Here is an 18667-nt window from a genome sequence, read left to right as displayed (position 1 = left end):
AAAAACAATTATTTGTGGGGCTAGAGAGATGGTTCAGCAGTTAAGAACACTGGTTGTTCTTGCAGAAGGCCCAGGTTCGAATTCCAGCACCCATATGGCAGCTAACAACTGTCCGTAACTCTAGTTCCAAGGGATCCAATAGCCTCCTCTCTGTCTTCCGTGGGCATTGCATGACATGGGTGCATTTACCTAACATTGCAGATATAACACTCATACACATAAAATAAAAACAATAATAAATACAATATTAAAAACAAAACAACTGTGTATGTATGTGTGCTCAAACACATGCTGAGGCACACATGGAGCCCAGAGGACAACTGCCAGTGTGGCTGTCTCCTTCCACCAGGGGTCCTGGAGATCATATGAACGTCATCAAGAGTTTTCACTCTGAGTCACCTCACTGGCCTCAGTTTACTTTAAAACCTTAAGAATTACAGTGGACTGGAAGTTATACCCTTCACAGTTGTTTCAAATACAATTTAAAAGGCAGATACTAAAGTCAATTCCTTTCCTATGAACCCTTCAAAAGAAAAGTCTCTTGTCTTTCTGGGTTAAGCTTTAGTTACAACTCCTATATCAATGACCTGAGTATGTATGATAGTTACAATAAAAAGAAATCTGGTTAGAAAGGATAACTATTTAAATATTTATTTTTTTAAATTTTATTTGTTATTTTTATTTTATGTGTATGCGTGTATTGCCTGCATGTAGGTAAGTGCACCCATGTTGTGCAATGCCCGCAGAGGTCAGAAGAGGCTGTCGGATCCCCTGGGACAAGAGTTACAGATAGCTGTTAGCTGCCACGTGGGTGCTGGGATTTGAACCCAGGTCTTCTGCAAGAACCACCAGTGTTTTTAACTGCTGAGCCATCTCTCCAGCCCAGAAAGAGTAACTATTTAAGAAGCATGTTACAACTAATTGTTACTAGAACTATGCATTATAGCACATTATATACCTATGCATTATAGGTCAATAAACAATTTTACAACTGCATATCTATACACAACCATAAATTCAAAAGCAAAAAAATTAACATTGGTTGCCACTGAGTGGAAGAATTGATTTAAAGTTCTTTACTATTATATTTATTTTCTAAAGAAACAAGTAACATAAAGCAATTGTTTTAGAATGCCACAGGAGTTTAAGAGTATTCACCAGCACCATGTTTACAGTACCGTTATAGCCCCCAAGTAAGACCTCTTATTTCCCACTCCTACTCATTTTAAAAATAAAATGATTTTCTCAATAAATTTCACTTCTGTCATTCAACTTTTTTTGTATGAAAATATTATTTCTTTTTCAAAAATCTAATACGTGAGCATGGAGGTACAAAGGCAAATCTACAAAAGATCACTGACCTGTATCACCTCACATCACTTGCAATGGACAAACACAGAATTCTTTCCTCCTATTATGCTTTGACTTCTTTTTAAGGAGGTACGAGGATCAAACTCAGGACCTTGCACTTGTTAAGCACTAGTCCCGAGTCTCCCTACTCACGATTTGTTAATGAGTGCACAGATCAGCAGAGCATGCACACACCACAGTGATCTTGTAAAGAGTGGACTCTCCCTCTGGGTGGACACATACGTGCCTTTGGCATCTCCCTTAAGGGTTAATCCAGGGGGGTCTTCTCTTGTATGCTGGCCAGAGCCCAAGTATGCTTTTAAACTTCCCAACAGATACTTTGGGCTTCCTTACTTTTTCTAAAGTGACCCTCCCCAAAGTGTGGCTACTTCTCCCATGTGGCTCACCTCCACACAGCCATACCTCAAGCAGAATGGTTTTCATCCCTTCCAGGCAGCCGTGAGATTTACAGCTTGCTCGCCCTGGGATTTTCCTTTTGAACTAATACATTGTCCTCAAGCTTCCATTTAGGGCCATTCTTAAATTCTTTCATTAACTAAGAACTCCAAGAGGGGACCCCAATTTCCCAAGTATTGTATGATGGCTCTGCTGGGAATATTCAAGATTTCTGGTATCATTTCTTCACTGCCTTTTAATTTTCTAATTGGCAGAGAAAACAAACCCGTTTCTGCACCCCTGGCATCAATCTATTACCAAGGTCACCAAGGATACCTACCACTGCTGTACATAACCTAGGCACCACCCATGTCCACATGTCCTGTGCACAGCTCCAAATCTGATCTCCCCTCACCTGCTTCATCAAAGTCATGATGCTCCAGTAGTAGTCTGGTGTTCTCCTGGGATGGTGGGTGGCGACAATCAGAGGAATCTCGAGCCAGTGGGCTCCCCAGGAAACTTTGTTCTCGGCTTACTGAGACCCTCAAGGGGTCTCTGTCATGATAGAAATCTCGTTTACCTGGGTAGGGGAAAGACCTGAGACATTAAATTTCCAGTTGTAAAACTAAAATTACAATCTAGATAGGTAAAACTCTGAACTCGTAAAGGCTTGATCTATGTGGCAAGAGCGTAGTCAGTGCTTCTTGCTTGGTCAGCCTTGGCCCTGCACCTCAGTCACACTGCTCTACTGCACTGACCACCCAGACTCCTCCTGGAGGGCCCCTGATGAAAACACCGCACCTTTCCCATGAAGGTCAAGGGTACAGAAGGGCCCACCCATAGGCATCCTATCAGCCTTTCAGTAACTCAAATATGCATGGGTTTAGAGGAACGCTCCTACAATACATAATGGGAAGCTATGCACGTTCAAAGTGACTGTCATTCTGCAGTCAGGAAACAAAAGCAGAATGTTACAGAGGTGGCAACATGGGGTAACCACAGAAAAAGAATAACTTTCTGTTAACTGTAGTTTGACAAGCAAAACTGCAAACAAACAAACATTGGAATAAAGAATTAAGAAGGTTACCCAGAAAGCAGAAACAAAAGAAATGAACTACAGGGGAGATCAGATTTGGAAGACCACATGGATCAGTGTTTCCAACTTAGTTTAATTACCAACCTGTGTCCCCTCCACTGTCTACCCATATGAAATCTCAATGAAGCTTCACTTTGTGCATTCAAAAGTATCACAAGGGGGCTGGAGAGATGGCTCAGTGGTTAAGAACTTGGGTTGCTTGTCCAGAGGTCTCGAGTTCAGTGCCCAGTACCCACATCACGTAGCTCACAACTGCCTGGAATTCCAGCTTCAGAGGATCCGATGCCCTCTTCCAGACTGTGGGTGCTTGCCTTCATGTGGACACACGCATAGACAGACAGCATTTTAAGGTTTTTCCCTCTCCCTCAACCAGTTTTCACTTCCTCGGGAGAACTAACACTCGTTGTGAATTGACCTTGTTTAGCCGGATAGGCATCTGTAATCCTAGCACTTGGGAAGCTGAGGGAAGAGGAGTCCAAGTTCAAGGCCAGCTGGAAGTGTACTGTGAGTTCCAGGCCAGCATGAGCTACACTGCAAAGCTTCATCTCAAAGAACCAAAAGAATGACACCAGGAGCCACAGCGGCCATCCAAGGGAAAAGAACCAGGATGGACAGCATTTGGTGGGCCCGCCTAGAGAAGACTGACCGGAGGGAAAAGAATGACATTTGATCTCCCTTCTAGACGAGGCGGCATTTCTGTAATCTGATTTACTTTACAGGAACCAGTGATGAGGAATTTCCCACGATCATTCTGAATTAGGCAAACCGTTCAATTCCTCAGCAGGTAACTCCAAAGCCAGTGATAAAATCATGGCTCTGTTCCGCAGAACTCATTATGCTCTCTCTTCTCAGAACAGAAAGGCACTGACTCTCAGGATGACTCGGTTTCTACCTTCCTTGACTCTCTCAAGTCATGACCAAAGCATGACCAAAGCAGCTAATATTAACCTTTCACTTCTATGTAGCTTTCCATCAACAAAAAAGCTCATTTTCCCCTTAAACAGGATTTACTTTGGGCTGGATGTGGTGGCCTATGCCTTTAATTCCAGTATTATGGAGGCAGAGGCAGGAGGATCTCTGTGAGAGAGAGGCCAGCTTGGGGGAAAAAATTAATAAATTTGGTCAAAAACATTATTTGGTCACTCTGAAATCTAAAAATTATTAGGAAGCTCAAAGAAGATTTCAGGGAGGGATTCTCTAGGTACCTGGATCTAAGAAGGAGTGTGGTAAACAAACATGTCTATTCTAATACTGTTAAACCAGAATTAAGCATAATAATTACGCTATAAAAGATACAAATAAGATAAAGAAGCTAGTTACCCAATGCTACATTTAAGTCCAAATTTCATACACTCAAAAAAATTCTTTAATATTTTATTTATTATTTTCATTTTATATGTATGTGTGTATTGCCTGCATGTGCACCCATGTTATGCAATACCCACAGAGATCAGAAGAGGGCATTTGATCCCCTGGAACTGGAGTTATGGACAGTTGTTAGCTGCCACGTGGGTGCTGGGATTCGAATGCAGGTCTTCAGCAAGAACAACCAGTGTTCTCAACTGCTGAGCCATCTCTCCAGTCCCATACTCCAAAAGTTTTTTATTTTACTTATTAGAGAGAGCAGACAGACTGAGGCACGTGGTGCCATGCATGCATGTAGAGGTTAGAGGATAACTTCTGGGAATTCTTCTTTCCTTTCACTTCCCAGGATCAAACTCAAACTGCCACAGTGGAGCACGTGGGCAAGTGCTTTTCCTGCTGAACCATCTAGCTGGCCCCAAATTTTTAAATTCTTTCATGTAACTCAGTTTTTTTTGTGTGTGTGTTTTTGAGACAGGGTCTCCCTACAGCTCCAGCTGGCCTGGAACTTACTATGCAAACCAGGCTGGCCTCAACCTCACAGAGCTCTGCCTGCCTCTGCCTCCTGAGTGCTGGGACTAAAGGTGTGCACCACCACAACTGGCCAAAGACTGTTTCTTTGATAAACTATGGTACACTGAAAAAGTAGAAAACTAAAGCTATTAAGCCATCTCTCATTTTATCACACGATCTGTTACCTGGCGTAGACGCTCTGCCACTTGTGGATGAGTCCACTTCTTGTATAGTGCTAAGCTCATGTTGGTCGACGTCCAAACCACATTTAACTTTGGATATGGGCGGTTTTGAGGCTCTTCTACTCAGTTCTTGGTCCAGAGCCTCACCTGTCAGGTCAAGGACAGAGTTAAACACAATGAAAATCTCTAAACATACCCAGAGTGAGCTTCTCTTCAACTAGCCAGGTGCAGGGATGAGGCTAAGAGCTAATGAACAGAGTGACAACAGGGTACCATCTCACCCCAGTGCTCACCACTGACACCTGCGGAGAGCAGCTGGTCACCATCAGAGCTGTACTTCTCTGTGTGACTAATGCTTTCCCGATCGTCCCAGGTTAGATCCAGGATGTGAGGAAGCCACTCTCTGAGCTGCTCCATCTTCTGCATTTTCAAATCATTCTCAACTGTGGACTTCCTTGTCTGAGGAAGTAGACAGAGAGGGTGGGGATGGTGTGTGTTTAAGGGACCACAGGAACTCATGAGATCTGTATCTCACTTCTCAAGTTGGAACCTCAAGCAAATAAACAGCTCCATTACTCACACTATTATAGTTTTATCCACAGGTCAAGTCCCCATCCCCTCAAGAGCAACACTTTGTTGAAGACTCAACAAGGTTGACTAACTGAACATCTATGACTGCAGCAAGTTGGAACACTGGAGATCAGACCCAAATTCTCTTGGGCCATCTTCATCGCCTACCTGTACTGGACCTGACAGCATTCTACCAGGTCAAATTTCTGGAATACATTCTGAGCAGACCTCTAGCTTCTACCAACCCCAAAGCTAAGAACGTTTTCAACTCTGAAGCCTCTAGCAGCTTTCCCTGCTGTGCTGTATGCAATCCACCTCACTGATCTTCCCAACAATATACTGTCAGGAAAAGTGTCTTGATTTACTTTCTTTCACTCTGTGACTATAAAAGTTTCTGTTACTACTTCCACAGAACATGTCAACAACCTGAACGCATGTTCCCAGGCTATGGTCACTCATATTTGGTTCAGAGTAAACAATCTCTGTTCTGTGTCTGATAGTTTGAAAGTAAGAAGACATGCTTCTGACACTGAAGGGACGATATTCCCAATGAGAAGTGCAGCCACCTACAGACTTGCAACCAAGCCCTTGCTTCTTCTACACTCAAGACTAGGCTTGAGTGTTTCCTTCTGCGTTTTTCGAGAAGTGCAGCCACCTACAGACTTGCAACCAAGCCCTTGCTTCTTCTACACCTTTTAATGAGACTAGGCTTGAGTGTTTCCTTCTGCGTTTTTTCCTCCACTGCTTTTCCTTCAAATAGATGACTTAGCTTGTGGATTCAAGTGCCTCCCTGGGAGTGGCAGAATTCTGTATTAACCAAGAGATTTAAGAAGTAGTCTAAAATACAATGGACTCGTTCATATCCATGAGGATGCACTCGGCTGGTGTGGAGACAAGCGGCCCAAGCGGCCTCTAGCCTTCTCAACAACTCAGATACCAGTAGCTGGTCTGGCCCTCAGCTCCTGCCACCAGGCCAGCTGTACCATAATGTCACCAGAGGGAAAAGGACAGATTTCTGTTCATACACAAATGTCAACAGAGTGCTATTCACAGAGTGCAAGATCTGCCATGGCGTAAGAAAAATTCTATTAACCAGTTAGTTTTACAATTTCAATCCATGTTCGGCTGAGAACCCACTGTAACAAAAACTCCTAAATGAAAATCTATATTTTCTAATGGTGACTCTATTTAAAATTAGGTGGGTTCAAATAACCATTATCGGTCTCATAGAGACCAATGAAGTAGATAAATTTTTGTTTCATTTCCACGCTGTTAAGGGTAGAAAATAGAAGCAGTTAGGGTCAGATCACTCCCAACGACTAAAAAAAATGGAAGGCTTAAGAATAAATTCAATCAGGTTTAAACACCTACTGTTTAATGCTGACGTATTTAAAACATACCTGACTGTCATTAAAGAAATCCTTCAAAGTCTCTTGATGCTTCTGGACCTGCTGCTGCAGTGCTGTCTGCCTCTGTAGAAGCAAGTCTTCTTGGGCCTCTTGCCTAGACTGCAGAACTTCTCTCTGCAGATCCAACTGCTTCTGAAGACTCGAGTTGTCTTGCTGAGTTAAGGCAGTCTGGGGATAACACAAAAGCCTGTCTTGAAGCTTCGAAATCACAGAATCACTGGAGGGAGCTGCACGTTCATTTTTAGAGAGGGACAGTTCAGAGATGCGTTTAGATTTAGCCTCTGCAAAAGGTAAGGGGATGAAGGGACACCCCGTTTCTCTGGACACAAACGCAGGGAGAGCATGTACAGCAGATTCACTTTTGTACATGTTACTCTGTTTGTGTAAAAGCAGTTCTTTAGGAAACACGGTTTCTAAGTCCAATTGTGTGGTCAGGTTATCTTGCTGAGGTGGAAGAGGCTGTGAAAGGCTCAGAAGCTTGCCATGGGAGGTTGAGACCTCAGTATCATCAGACTTGGTTAAGGTGCCTTCAGAACTGGCAACAGGCAGTACAACCTGGGATGAAAATGAAGAGGAGCTAATCTCCTCAGAGGAGACTTCCTGGCCAGATCTAATGGCTTTCCTTTGCATATCTAACTGCTGCTGAAGTGCCTTCAAATCACCATGATGAGGCTGAATGAAATGCTCAGTAGACACCTCTTCCTCAAAGGAGCACGGTCTGGGCAACACTGGGTCTTCTGGGACTTTCTCAGCAGAAGGAAAGGAATTTGTCTGGGCATGTAAGTGTTTTATCCATGTCTGTGCATTACCCTGTTGAGGTAAAGCTGCATGTGAAAAACCTAGCACCCTTTCAGGCAAACTCAGCACTTCAGAGTGACTCGAGGGTACTGTATCAGCACTGTTAGCTGAACAAAGTTCTTGTGTTCTTTCAGATTCAGAAGGTAATGAGGGAAAAGAGTGCTGAGCCTGTAGGGGCAAAGACACACCAACCCACTGCGGGGAGAGTCTGTCCTTCCATCCCCGTTGTTCATGTAAAACTGTTTCTAAATGAGCTTCCTGTCTAGACTGGATGATGGCTTCTCTTTGTGTAGTTAATTTTTCTTGAAGGGCCTTCAAATTGTCTCGCTGCGGCTGGATAAGTTGTGATATCTTCAAAAGCCTATTCTGCAGTTCTGGGACCTGAAAATGCCTTGAAGTTACTTTACTGTCACTCTCCATTGAAAGTGGTTCCTGAGTTGTGCCAGAGTCGGAAGAAGGTAAGGACATAGGTGAACGCTGTGCTAATGAGGGTATAAATGAGGAAAAGCCAGTCTGAGATGAATTTTCCTGGGTTTGTGGACTAAACCGAACGGCATCTTTTTCTGTGTCTACCCATTTCCGGTGTTCTTGCATATCTTGTAGAGGGAGCATATGTTGTGAAAATCTAAGAAGCCTTTCCTGAGACCCTGAAGTCTTAAAATGGTTTAAGGGACACGTATTATCACTCTTGACTGTCACAAACCCCTGGAATCTCTCCCATTCAGTTGCCTGGGATGGAGGAGATGAGGTGACAACCTGTTGAGAAGAAAGTCCTTTTGCTAATTCACTTTGCTTATGGACCAATTCCTGAGTTTCTTGTCTAGCACCAAGTATTACCCCTTGTATGTCTGACTGTTTCTGGAGTGTTAAATTTTCTTGCCTTGGTCGGCTGTGCTGTGGAAAGTCAAGAGACTGATCCTGAAGTGTCGGGATGGTCAAATCAGCAGAGGGAACTATATCCTCCTCAGATGAATACAGTCGCTGAACTATCCTAGGCTCAGTCTCAATAACTGCTGGAGGACCATCTGAATGCTGAGCAACCACTGGTGGGAATGAAAAATTCATTGGCCCAGACTTACTGTCTCCCAAATTCCTTTGTCTATGTAAATGTAGCTCCATTTGGGCACCATGTCTAGCCTGAAACAGATCCCTCTGTGTAGTCAGTCGATCTTGTAACAACTTTAAACTATACCGTAGAGGTAGAAACTGCTGTAGGAAACTTGAAGGCCCATCCTCAGGTCTTGAGATTTCAGACTGGCTTGAGAGAAGCCCTTTCTCACTTGCAGGTAAAGGCTGTTCCTGGATTTCCCTAGACTGTTTGTCAGCAAATGGTAGTGAAGTAAAGGGATGCTGAGCCACCTGGTATGGCAAACAGGGCTCAGCCTGTTCAAAACGTGTACTTCGATCCAGCTCCCTCTGTCTATGTGCAAACAAGACTTCCTGGGCCTCCCGCCTGGCTTGAAGGCAATCCCTCTGAATACTCAACTGTTCTTGGAGAAATTCTAAACTGTTTTGCTGTGAGGAGACGGATTGTGAAAAGCCCCGAGGCCTGTCCACACTGCCTGAGGAAGCAGCAGCATCCCTCTTCCTTGAAGTCTCCTGGCTTCTCCCCGATTCGGCTCTGGCAGATGCCAGTGAAGCAGATGACCCTCCAGCCACTCCTAGGGGGAACACGGGGAAGCCAGCCTGCTTTTCCAGTTCTTTCTGAGCTCCCAGTCTTGCCTGAAGAACTTCCTTCTGTAGTTCTAACTGCTCTTGGAGAGTCTTTAAGGTGCCCCACTGGGCTCTGATAGTCTCTGCTGACACAGTCTGATCATGCCTTTGATTGATTACAGACTGGCTTATGGAAGCTGCACTTTTGCTTTTGGCTGGAAAGGGCTCCTGAACTTTCCCAGGTGCAGCTTTGACCGGGAGACTAGTAAAAGAGCACTCAGGCACCAGCGGGAGGAATGAAGGACTGTCAGCTGGCCTAAAAGACACATTTTCGGTATCCTCGGATGATACTTGCTGGGGATCCAATGTGTGAAATGCCGTTGCCCTTAACACTTCGGCTGCTTTCTGAGCACCCTGTAATGTCTGTGGTCTGTCATAAAACAAAGCTGTTGAAAGTGAATCCAAATCTCTAGGGACCAACGGAGTATCTCTCTCATGTGTCCCCACCTGAGACAACTGCTCTAGATGTTCCTGTGATTCCAAAGGCCCCTTGGCTAACACATCTGAAGTGCCTAGTGTTTCTACCTGTGGAAAATGATCCCGTCTTGGTACCTGAATGTGTCCTTGATCTAATATGGGGTTCTGCCTGGGTTGCACAGGTTGATGTCTGTTCATCTTAAGTCTCGGGGTCTGATCCCACTGCTCTGATACAGGAGTAGGTGTTCTTGATCTCTGTTGTGGTTCTGATATAACAGAATCAGGTATCGGTGATGTGGCCGACAGGGATGGGTATCTTTCTTTTAACGTAGTCTGGAACTCGAGTAATCGTTTTCTGGCAGTTTCAACAAACTGCTTGTGTAATCTACAAAAAAAATTACAAATTCTCAAATGTTTGCACATTAATCCCAGCAAACAGCAACCTAGGGTTGGCTGTGTCAGGGACAAGGACTAACACTTGCATATACCTTGGAGGAATCGCCTTGCCAAGTACCAAGGGAATCCCAACCAGATCCTCAAATAACCCCGAAGATGTAGCATACTGCCACACAAAAATCATACCCTAGTCAATACCTGTTTTGTTGTAAAAGCTGCTGTTGATAGTTACGAATCATCTGCCTGTGGCTGTCTTCATCAGAAATCACAGCACACAATGCTGGAGCAAGGCCAACCTAATAAGACAAATGAAGCAGTCATTTACCATTTCTACATAGCTATGGTTCTGTAATTACAAATTTCTATATAGCTTTAAAAAAAATAAAGACCCACAATTCCTTAAATAAAAAATGGTTACTGTTTCCCCCAGGGCCAAGTAAGTCCGAAAGCAACACACACATCACGTAACTAGCACAGCACAGAGAACGGAGGGCACCCTTGGGCAGATGTGGGCTCCAACACTACGACTGCTCATACCCTCTGGCCCCGATGGCTTAGGCCGGTTAGACCCCAACCTACCTCAGTCTGCTGAGTTTTCTTTCTTTTTTCTTCTTCCAGTTGAGCCCGGAAACAATCAGTTTCTAATCGTAATTTCTGTTGCTCAATTTGTTCAAGTAATTCCAGCTGCTTTTGCTTCTGCTCTTCTAGCTCCATCATCTAGGCAATAAAATACTATTGGTCTAATCAACAACAAACCCACACAAATTAGCATGCATTGCATTAAAAATACATTTGTGGCCGGGCATGGTGGCGCACGCCTTTAATCCCAGCACTCGGGAGAGGCAGGCGCATCTCTGTGAGTTCGAGGCCAGCCTGGTCTACATAGTGAGTTCTAGGACAGTTGGGGCTACAGGGAGACCCTGTCTCAAAAAGACCAAAATAAATAAATAAAAATAAAAATACATTTGTGCTGGACAGCTTTAGTGTCAATTTGACACACCTGGGTTGAGGGAGCCTCAGTTGGGGAATTGCCTCCATAAGACTGGCCTGTGGCCATGTCTGTGGGGCATCTTCTTGATTGTTGAGTGATGTGGGAGGGCCCAGCCTGCTATGGGAGGTGCTACCTCTGGGCAGGTGGGCCTGTGTTGTATAAAAGAGCAGGCTGAAGGGCTGGAGAGATAGCTCAGCAGTTAAGAGCACTGACTGCTCTTACAGAGGACCAGAGTTCCATGCCCAGGACCCACATGGAGGCTAACAACTGTCCGTAACTCCAGTTCCAGGGGATCTGATGCCTTCTTCTGACCTCCTTGGGCACTGCATGACACAGGTGCACTTACACAAATGCAGGCAAGGGGCTGGAGAGATGGCTCAGCAGTTGAGAGCACTGACTGCTCTTGCAGAGGACACGGGTTCAATTCCCAGCACCCACGTGGCAGCTATGAACCGTCCTTAACTCCAGTTCAAGGGGAATCCAAAGCCGACTTCTGACCTCCACGGCACCGCATAACACGGGTGCACTCACATACATGCAGGCAACACACTCGTACACAGAAAATAAAATATAAAAAAAGATAAAAAAACAAAAAACAAATGCAGGCAAAACACTAACATACATTAAAAAAAAAAAAAAAACCAAGCAGGTTAAGCATGGGCTGGGGAGCAAGCTGGTAAGCAGCGATCCTCCATGGCCTTCAGGAGGAGCAAAGCTCCTGCCTCCAGGTTCCTGCCCTGAATTCCCACCTTGGGCTCCCTGATGAACTGTGACCTGGGAGATGTAAGACAAAATAAACCCTTTCTTCCGCAGGTTGGATTGGTCAGTGTTTTGTCCCAGCAGTGGAGAAAAAAAGTAGGACAACATTTCCTCATCAAAAGGATCTATATATCCATGGACACGTGTTCTATCACTGGTTCTGCCGCAAGGAGGACAGAGAGATGTGAAAACAGAAAGTAGACAGCACAATCAGGGTCAAATCAACAGCACAAGCAAAGACAAAACGCCTTCCGTCAGCTGCATGTCTCGCAGGGCGAGCCAGACGCTGGGACACTACGTGAGTCAAGCAAACGACAGCCCCTAGACAAAGCCTGAAATATCGCTCACATTACCTGTTTGTGCCTTGCTGACATCCTAACTCTGACTGCTTCTTCCTGAGGATGAAGCAGAACTGAATTTGGAGCCACAGCTGTGACAGGTGGGGACGCAGTCGTTGCTACGAGGAACCCCCAAACAAAAGTTAGTTTCAGTGATTTAGAGAGATGACCCACCATAGTGCCCTTCTATTCATTTAGACACAGCATCACTAGGGAAAAGACAGGAGCCACATCAGTTTAATCTGAGGACGTGACAGAAATACCTTGCTCCTTTCCCAGGCCTGCTTGGCAAAAGAACGGCTTCTCGTCGCTGCTCAGCGGTTGAGACTCAATGGTCAGCCTATCACTGTCCACGACTGTAACAGAAGCCATTGTCATTACAACCGTGCTATCACTGTCCAGCTTGAAGGAGCAGAATTAACAAGAATCTACATTCAGACCAACCACTCACTCTCAGTCCACAAGATGTGGGAACACAGTGAAGGCCCAGGTGCCTTTTTGAGGGCACAAATGTTAGGCCATCAAACCTAAGCCTGATATTACAAGAAATATGGAAGACGAAAATTATGAAAAAGGGAAGAACTGGTTATATCTTTAAAATAGTAAGATTCTGGGGATTTCACATGTCTTACAGCAGCTTGCTCCCAGCACACCAGGGTAGCCAGACACTATGCACAGAGCACTCATGGGTCATGGATTTACATGACAGATGCCGGGGACACTCTGGTGAATGAGGAGGCCCCAAGGAAGTTTGAACTTCACACACATCTTGGCTCATTCAAGAACTAAAAGATGCCTATTCATGTAGGATCCTTTCAAAAGTACTTAGCTACAGACTCAACAGGACAGAATTCCTTTTATTGGGTTCTGACCCTGTGTTCTCTCTACACTGCTGAGTCCAAGGCCAGCGGAAACTGCTGCCGTTTTGGATGCAGGCAGTGAACGAAGGAGCCACGACACCACAGACTTTTGGCTTGGGCGAAGGAACTGAAATGTTACCAGGCACTGAACTGACTTGTAAAAATGAAACAGCTGGAGGTTGAGAGGAGTTATCAAGAATTAAGTTGGGACAAATGTTTCTAGATTAAAAGTGAAGGTGCCAGCTAGTTAAATGAGTGAATTTGAGGAGGAAGCCAACTGCAGAAGCACGCTCCGGATGTATCAGTAAATACACAATAATGTAAAGTGAGATGTTAGCAACGAACCACGGAGCTTCAATACAGGAAAGCAGATCTAAAAATCAGCTTTTGGGGAGAATAGCTGGTGGGTGCAGCAAAGGACACAATGAAGCCTCCTAGAGAGTTGTCAGAAGGTAAAGGACACAGGTCAAGGCTTCATATGCAGTGTAAAACCCAGCTGTGTCTCTTCTCTCAAAAGCCTGCTGGTAAAGCACTTCCACACACGTCCGATCCTATCTTTTAAAATCCCCACAAGATAAAGCTCTAGGACATGGAACAGAGTGCAGGTGCACGTGGGCACCTCCCTAGGCTCATGCCTAACTCCAGGGGCAGTGCTAGTGCAATCCTTCTCGCTTCTGGGAATACATTTAAAAGCTGCTCTCGTACTGAGTTAACAAATGAGAAAACCAAATCTCTGGAGGAATGTAAAAAATAGACACTATACTTAAAAACCACTAACACTGTTTTGTCTTTAAAAAAATCTTTTTAATTTTATGTGTATTTGTGCACCTGAGCCCAGGTACCCGAAGAGATCTGAGGAATTGGCTTGCTTCCTGCTGGAAGTGGAGTCATAGGCATGTGTGAGCTGCCTGACGTGAGGCCTGGGAACCAAACTTGGGTCCTCTGGAAGAGCAGCACCTGCTGAGTCAGAAGTAGTTCTAAATTTCTTTTTAAAAATTATTTTATGTGTATGAGTGTACTGCTTGAAAGTAAGTGCACCCATGTCATGCAGTGTTTGGGGAGGTCAGAAGAGGGCGCTGGATCTCCTGAAACTGAAGTTACAAGTGATTGTTATCTGCCATGTGGGTTCTGAGAATTGAACCCAGGTCCTCTGCAAGAGCAGCCAGTGCCCTTGGCTGCTGAGCCATCTCTCCAGCTCCTCAAAATTTCTTGTTAAAAAATAAAGGTATAGGAAAATCACCAGGCACATGGTGTACACACACACACACACACACACACACACACACATACACACACACAGAGAGAGAGAGAGAGAGAGAGAGAAAGATATGGGCATAGGCTTCACCAACAATACAAAAAAACCAAAGAGGAACAGCCTAAATGTTATAGTAAGTAGCAGGTTATTACCCGGTTCCAGTATCTATGGGGCTCATATACCTGAGTAGCAAGTGTGGACACTAAGAACCTCCGGAGATGGCACTCAACTCGTGCCTGCTGCCTTACATAGCAGAGCCGCTTAACTTTTCTATTTGGCTTTTCAAGAATGAGTTTTCTCCCTCCCCAGTGCTACAGACCGAACCCACGGCCCCCAAGCATGTTCTCATGGAGCTAAACTCCCAACCCAGGTCATGAACATAATTCCCAACAACCTAAAGTGGGTTTATGTGCCATCAAATGGACTGCAGAGAGAAGCACCTCGTTCCTGCTCAGAGCTGGTCCTCTCCTCGCTGGCAGCCGCTCCAGCATCCGCAGTTGACTGATTCTCGGCCTCACTGAGTTCTGTCAGCACTTCACTTTCATCTTCAGACATGGATTTAATCGTCCAGAGAGATTTCTGACTTCGAATCTTATTTAGTAATCTTCTAAAAAGAATTTTTGAAGGGATTTGTTGGGACTTCACTGCCAAGGGTCCTAAAAAAAGGGGAGAGGGGATTTAGTTTCATTACAATCAGACAAATTCTACTTAAAATTTTTTTATCTATTATTTTTATTTTCTGCGTTATGAGCATACTGCCTGCATTGGTAGGTGCACCCGTGTCATGCAGTGCCTGTGGAGATCAGAAGAGGGCGTTGGATCCCCTGGAGCTGGTGGTTGTGAGCCACCTCATGTGGGTGCTGGGAAATGAACTCTGGTTTTCTGAAAGATCATAAAGCTCTAACGACCATAAAACCATCTCCCAAGCCCCTTGTTTTTTAGTTATATAGAACTGGAATCATGAATCTAGGCAAAATTTTCCACCTGGTTCTGCCAGTAACCATTAGTCTGTGAACCATTTATTTTAAAGACAGAGTCTCGCTTTTCTTTCTTCTCACATTATTTATGTATATTGCATGCGTGTATGTGTAGTACTTGGATGAAACCCAGGGCTTCATGTGCTAGGCAAGCCTCTACCATTGCGCTGACCATCAACCTTCAGTTGTCACTGTTTTAAAATGCAGAATGAGCATTCAGTTTTGTTTTGCTTTTTTTTAAGTGGTGGGAGGATTCCTAGTCTTTATTTTTTGTCCTGAAGAGAAAAAGCAGGGGCTGGAGAGTGGTTAAGAACAACTGCTACTCTTGGAGAGGACCTGGGTTCAATTCCCAGCCTCCACAGGGTGGCTTACAACCATCTATAACTCCAGTTACAGGGGATCTGATGCCCTCTTCTGGCCTCCATAGGCACCAATCACACATGTGGTATACATATATACATGCAGCCAACACCCATACACACGAAAATAAATCGAGAGAGAAAGTGTTGCCATTTTGCCCAGCCTGGCCCTGACTCTTGGAAGTTCACTTGCCTTGGCTTCCTAGTAGTTGGAACCGCAGTGAGCTACAGCACCCAGCTTCCTAGCTCTTTATGAGAAACTGGAAGGCTTCACCATGCTAGGCCAGACCCTAACCTGGCTCCACAGGAAATGAAGTGTCTCTAGGTATGCCAGGCTCCAATTCTGACAATCTAGAAACCACCATGAAAACAAGTTAAAAAAAATATATATATATGGTTGAAATGGCAAAAAACAATTTGGGAGGGGGGGGGGTCTCAAAAAAGACTCAGATGGCCTGGAACTCACTATGCAGACCAGGCTGGCCCAGAGAACTGCCTGCCTCTGCCTCCCGAGTGCTGGCAAAAATATTTTCTTAAACACATGGCTAATCTGCTAATCTAGCAGGAAAGTAAGATTCTTCAGAAGAAAAGAATGAGGTTTCTGGAGGAACCCTGAAAAAAAAGGCAAGTAAATACTGAACCCCACTGTTCACTGAGTTTACAGCAAAGCCAAACCATGGAGCCTTTTACTCACAGGGAGTGTGGGCCCTGTGGGCAGGAAACAAGGACAAGGCCAAGTCCCCATCCAGAGTCTACAAGAGACAAAGTCAGAACCATAAAGAGCTAGGTTTACAGTACAGTAAGACAGACGACTTAAGGGTTTTAAATAAAGACAACACTGGTAGAGATAAGAGGGAAAAGAAGTCAGTCCAATTGTTAGGGTTTAGTCTTTTTTTTCATATTTTATTTATTATTTTTATTTTATGTGTATGTGTGCACTGCCTGCATGTAGGTAAGTGAGGCTGTGAGATCCCCTGGAACTAGAATTACAGACAGTTGTTAGCTGCCATGTGGGTGCTGGGATTCGAACCCAGGTCTTCTGCAAGAACAGCCAGTGTTCTTAACCGCTGAGCCGTCTCTCCAGCCCAGGATTTGTTTTTTTAAAAAAATATTTTATTTATTATTATTTTTTTTATTTTACGTGTATGAGAGTGGTGCCTGCGTGTATGTGAGGGTACCCTTGTCGTGCAATGCTGCGGAGGTCAGAGGAAGGCTTCAGATTTCCCTGGAACTGGAGTTAAGGATGGTTCGTAGCTGCCATGTGGGTGCTGGGAATTGAACCCAGGTCCTCAGCAAGAGCAGTCAGTGCTCTCAACGGCTGAGCCATCTCTCCAGCCCCCGGATTTGGTCTTCTTAAAAAAAATTTATTATTTTTATTTTGTGCGTCTGACTGCACTGCCTGCATGCATGTCATGTATGTAGTGCACCCGTGTCGTACAATGCCTGCAGAGATCAGAAGAGGGCATCAGATCCCCTGAAATTGGAGTTATGGACGGTTGTTAGCTGCGAGTGGGTGCTGGGAATCGAACCCAGGTTCTCTCCAAGAGCAGTCAGTACTCTCGCCCGCTGAGCCAACTAACTCTACAGCCCCTGGGACTTGGTCTTTAAGGAAACAGACGTGAAAGTGAGAATGTTTGGTGTGGCCTTAGTAACTGGTACCTTCATTCACTTCATTTCATTTACTTAGTGGGGAGAAGGGTGTAGAGGTCAGAGGACAACTTGCAGGAGTCGGCTCTCTCCTTCCACCATGTAGGTCCAGGAATGGCACTCAGGTTGTCAGGCTTGGAAGCAAATACCTTTACCTACTGAGCCACCTCACTGACCTAATCATCCACTTAAGATAGGAAGAGAAGGTTTGGTAGACAAGAGATGACTGTGAAAAAGTTCAAGATGCTGAAGGCAAGGATGAAGGTTAGGAGATGAAAAGTCTGTACAATTCATCACTACACATGAAGTACCCAACAGGATTTCTAGTGGTCTTACCAAGTCCAAAAATTGCTGACCCTTCAAGTAAGTTCAGAATTGAATATCTAACTTAAATAACCTAAAGATTTCTGAACTTTGTCAAAGGGTTCCCTCCTACACACAGGAAACAGGTCTCTAACAATGGAAATATGAAAACATGCCTTCCTGCCACCATGCCCATCAAGGATGCCACTCTTGTACTTAAATTACAACACATTTTCCTTCTGTTAACTAGTGATAAATAATCTTCCTGAGAGTCTACTTGGCTTAGAAGGGGCTTTTACCGTCTGCATCACTAGAACATGGCATTTCAGCAGCTGGCACTTGAGGGTTCTCGGTTTCTTGTTCCACTGAAAGGTCAAGTTCTTCATCTTTGAGCTGATCAGTCACACTGGGCAAAGGCTCTGGCTCAAGATGCAAAATCAGGTTTCCTCTCACCTCTTAATAAAGAAATACAGAGATGTTTTCCTTTCAACATGACCAAAAATTTGATTATAAAAATTTAAAGGCTATCAACTTCTAAATCTGAAATACAAGGCCTCTTCATACTGAGAACTCATTCCAAAACAAAAGTGGCTTATCACTACACATACAGCATGTAAAGGCACTGCTGCCGTCTGCTGGATACCCACTCCTGTCCGCACTGTACACATCTTCAAAGGCGAACTCCAGCTCTCTCTGCCAGTCTTCTTTCAACTCGCTGCGCTTGTACGGAAGTTCAATGAGCTGTGATGGCATCTGTGCTACAGCCTGTCTCCTCCGTGCCAGGTCCTCTTTCTGTAGCTGTCTGAGTTCTTCCATGAGCCTCTCTTGGTTCTTCAAGAAAAGCAGTTAATGACAGTGCAGTCAAACTTTGGAGTAGCATTAACCAGAGGGGAAAGAAGAACGAGACTTAGAATTCCTTCCCTGCCTCTCCCACGGATTCTGACACAAGACTACTCTAATTTTCCCATCCAACATT

General features: G+C 44.6%; 1 protein-coding gene across 11 annotated transcripts in view; it reads right to left on the bottom strand.

Annotated features, from left to right (window-relative positions):
* Positions 1-18667, bottom strand: part of Cep295 (centrosomal protein 295) — a 46909-nt gene that overhangs the window by 12495 nt on the left and 15747 nt on the right. For 9 of the 11 annotated variants that reach the window (XR_003847807.1, XM_008823106.2, XM_008823107.2 and 6 more), the window contains 11 exons: positions 18339-18522; positions 17991-18146; positions 14846-15061; positions 12554-12646; positions 12306-12409; positions 10782-10919; positions 10401-10498; positions 6870-10191; positions 5193-5358; positions 4903-5046; positions 2162-2326 (listed from right to left, as the gene is read on the bottom strand). Coding sequence is in view for 10 of the 11 variants with exons in the window: in XM_008823106.2 (XP_008821328.1) it covers positions 2162-2326; positions 4903-5046; positions 5193-5358; positions 6870-10191; positions 10401-10498; positions 10782-10919; positions 12306-12409; positions 12554-12646; positions 14846-15061; positions 17991-18146; positions 18339-18522 (4786 nt within the window). In the remaining variant the exon portion in view is untranslated. The remainder of the gene's footprint in view (positions 1-2161; positions 2327-4902; positions 5047-5192; positions 5359-6869; positions 10192-10400; positions 10499-10781; positions 10920-12305; positions 12410-12553; positions 12647-14845; positions 15062-17990; positions 18147-18338; positions 18523-18667) is intronic. The other 2 variants (XM_008823112.2, XM_029558672.1) reach the window with 2 other exon arrangements.

Source organism: Nannospalax galili, unplaced genomic scaffold, assembly GCF_000622305.1.
Source record: "Nannospalax galili isolate Female #2095 unplaced genomic scaffold, S.galili_v1.0 scaffold469, whole genome shotgun sequence".
Classification (NCBI taxonomy): Eukaryota; Metazoa; Chordata; class Mammalia; order Rodentia; family Spalacidae; genus Nannospalax; species Nannospalax galili.
The sequence above is the reverse complement of the archived record's forward strand: the minus strand, read 5'-3'. Positions and strand labels throughout refer to the sequence as shown.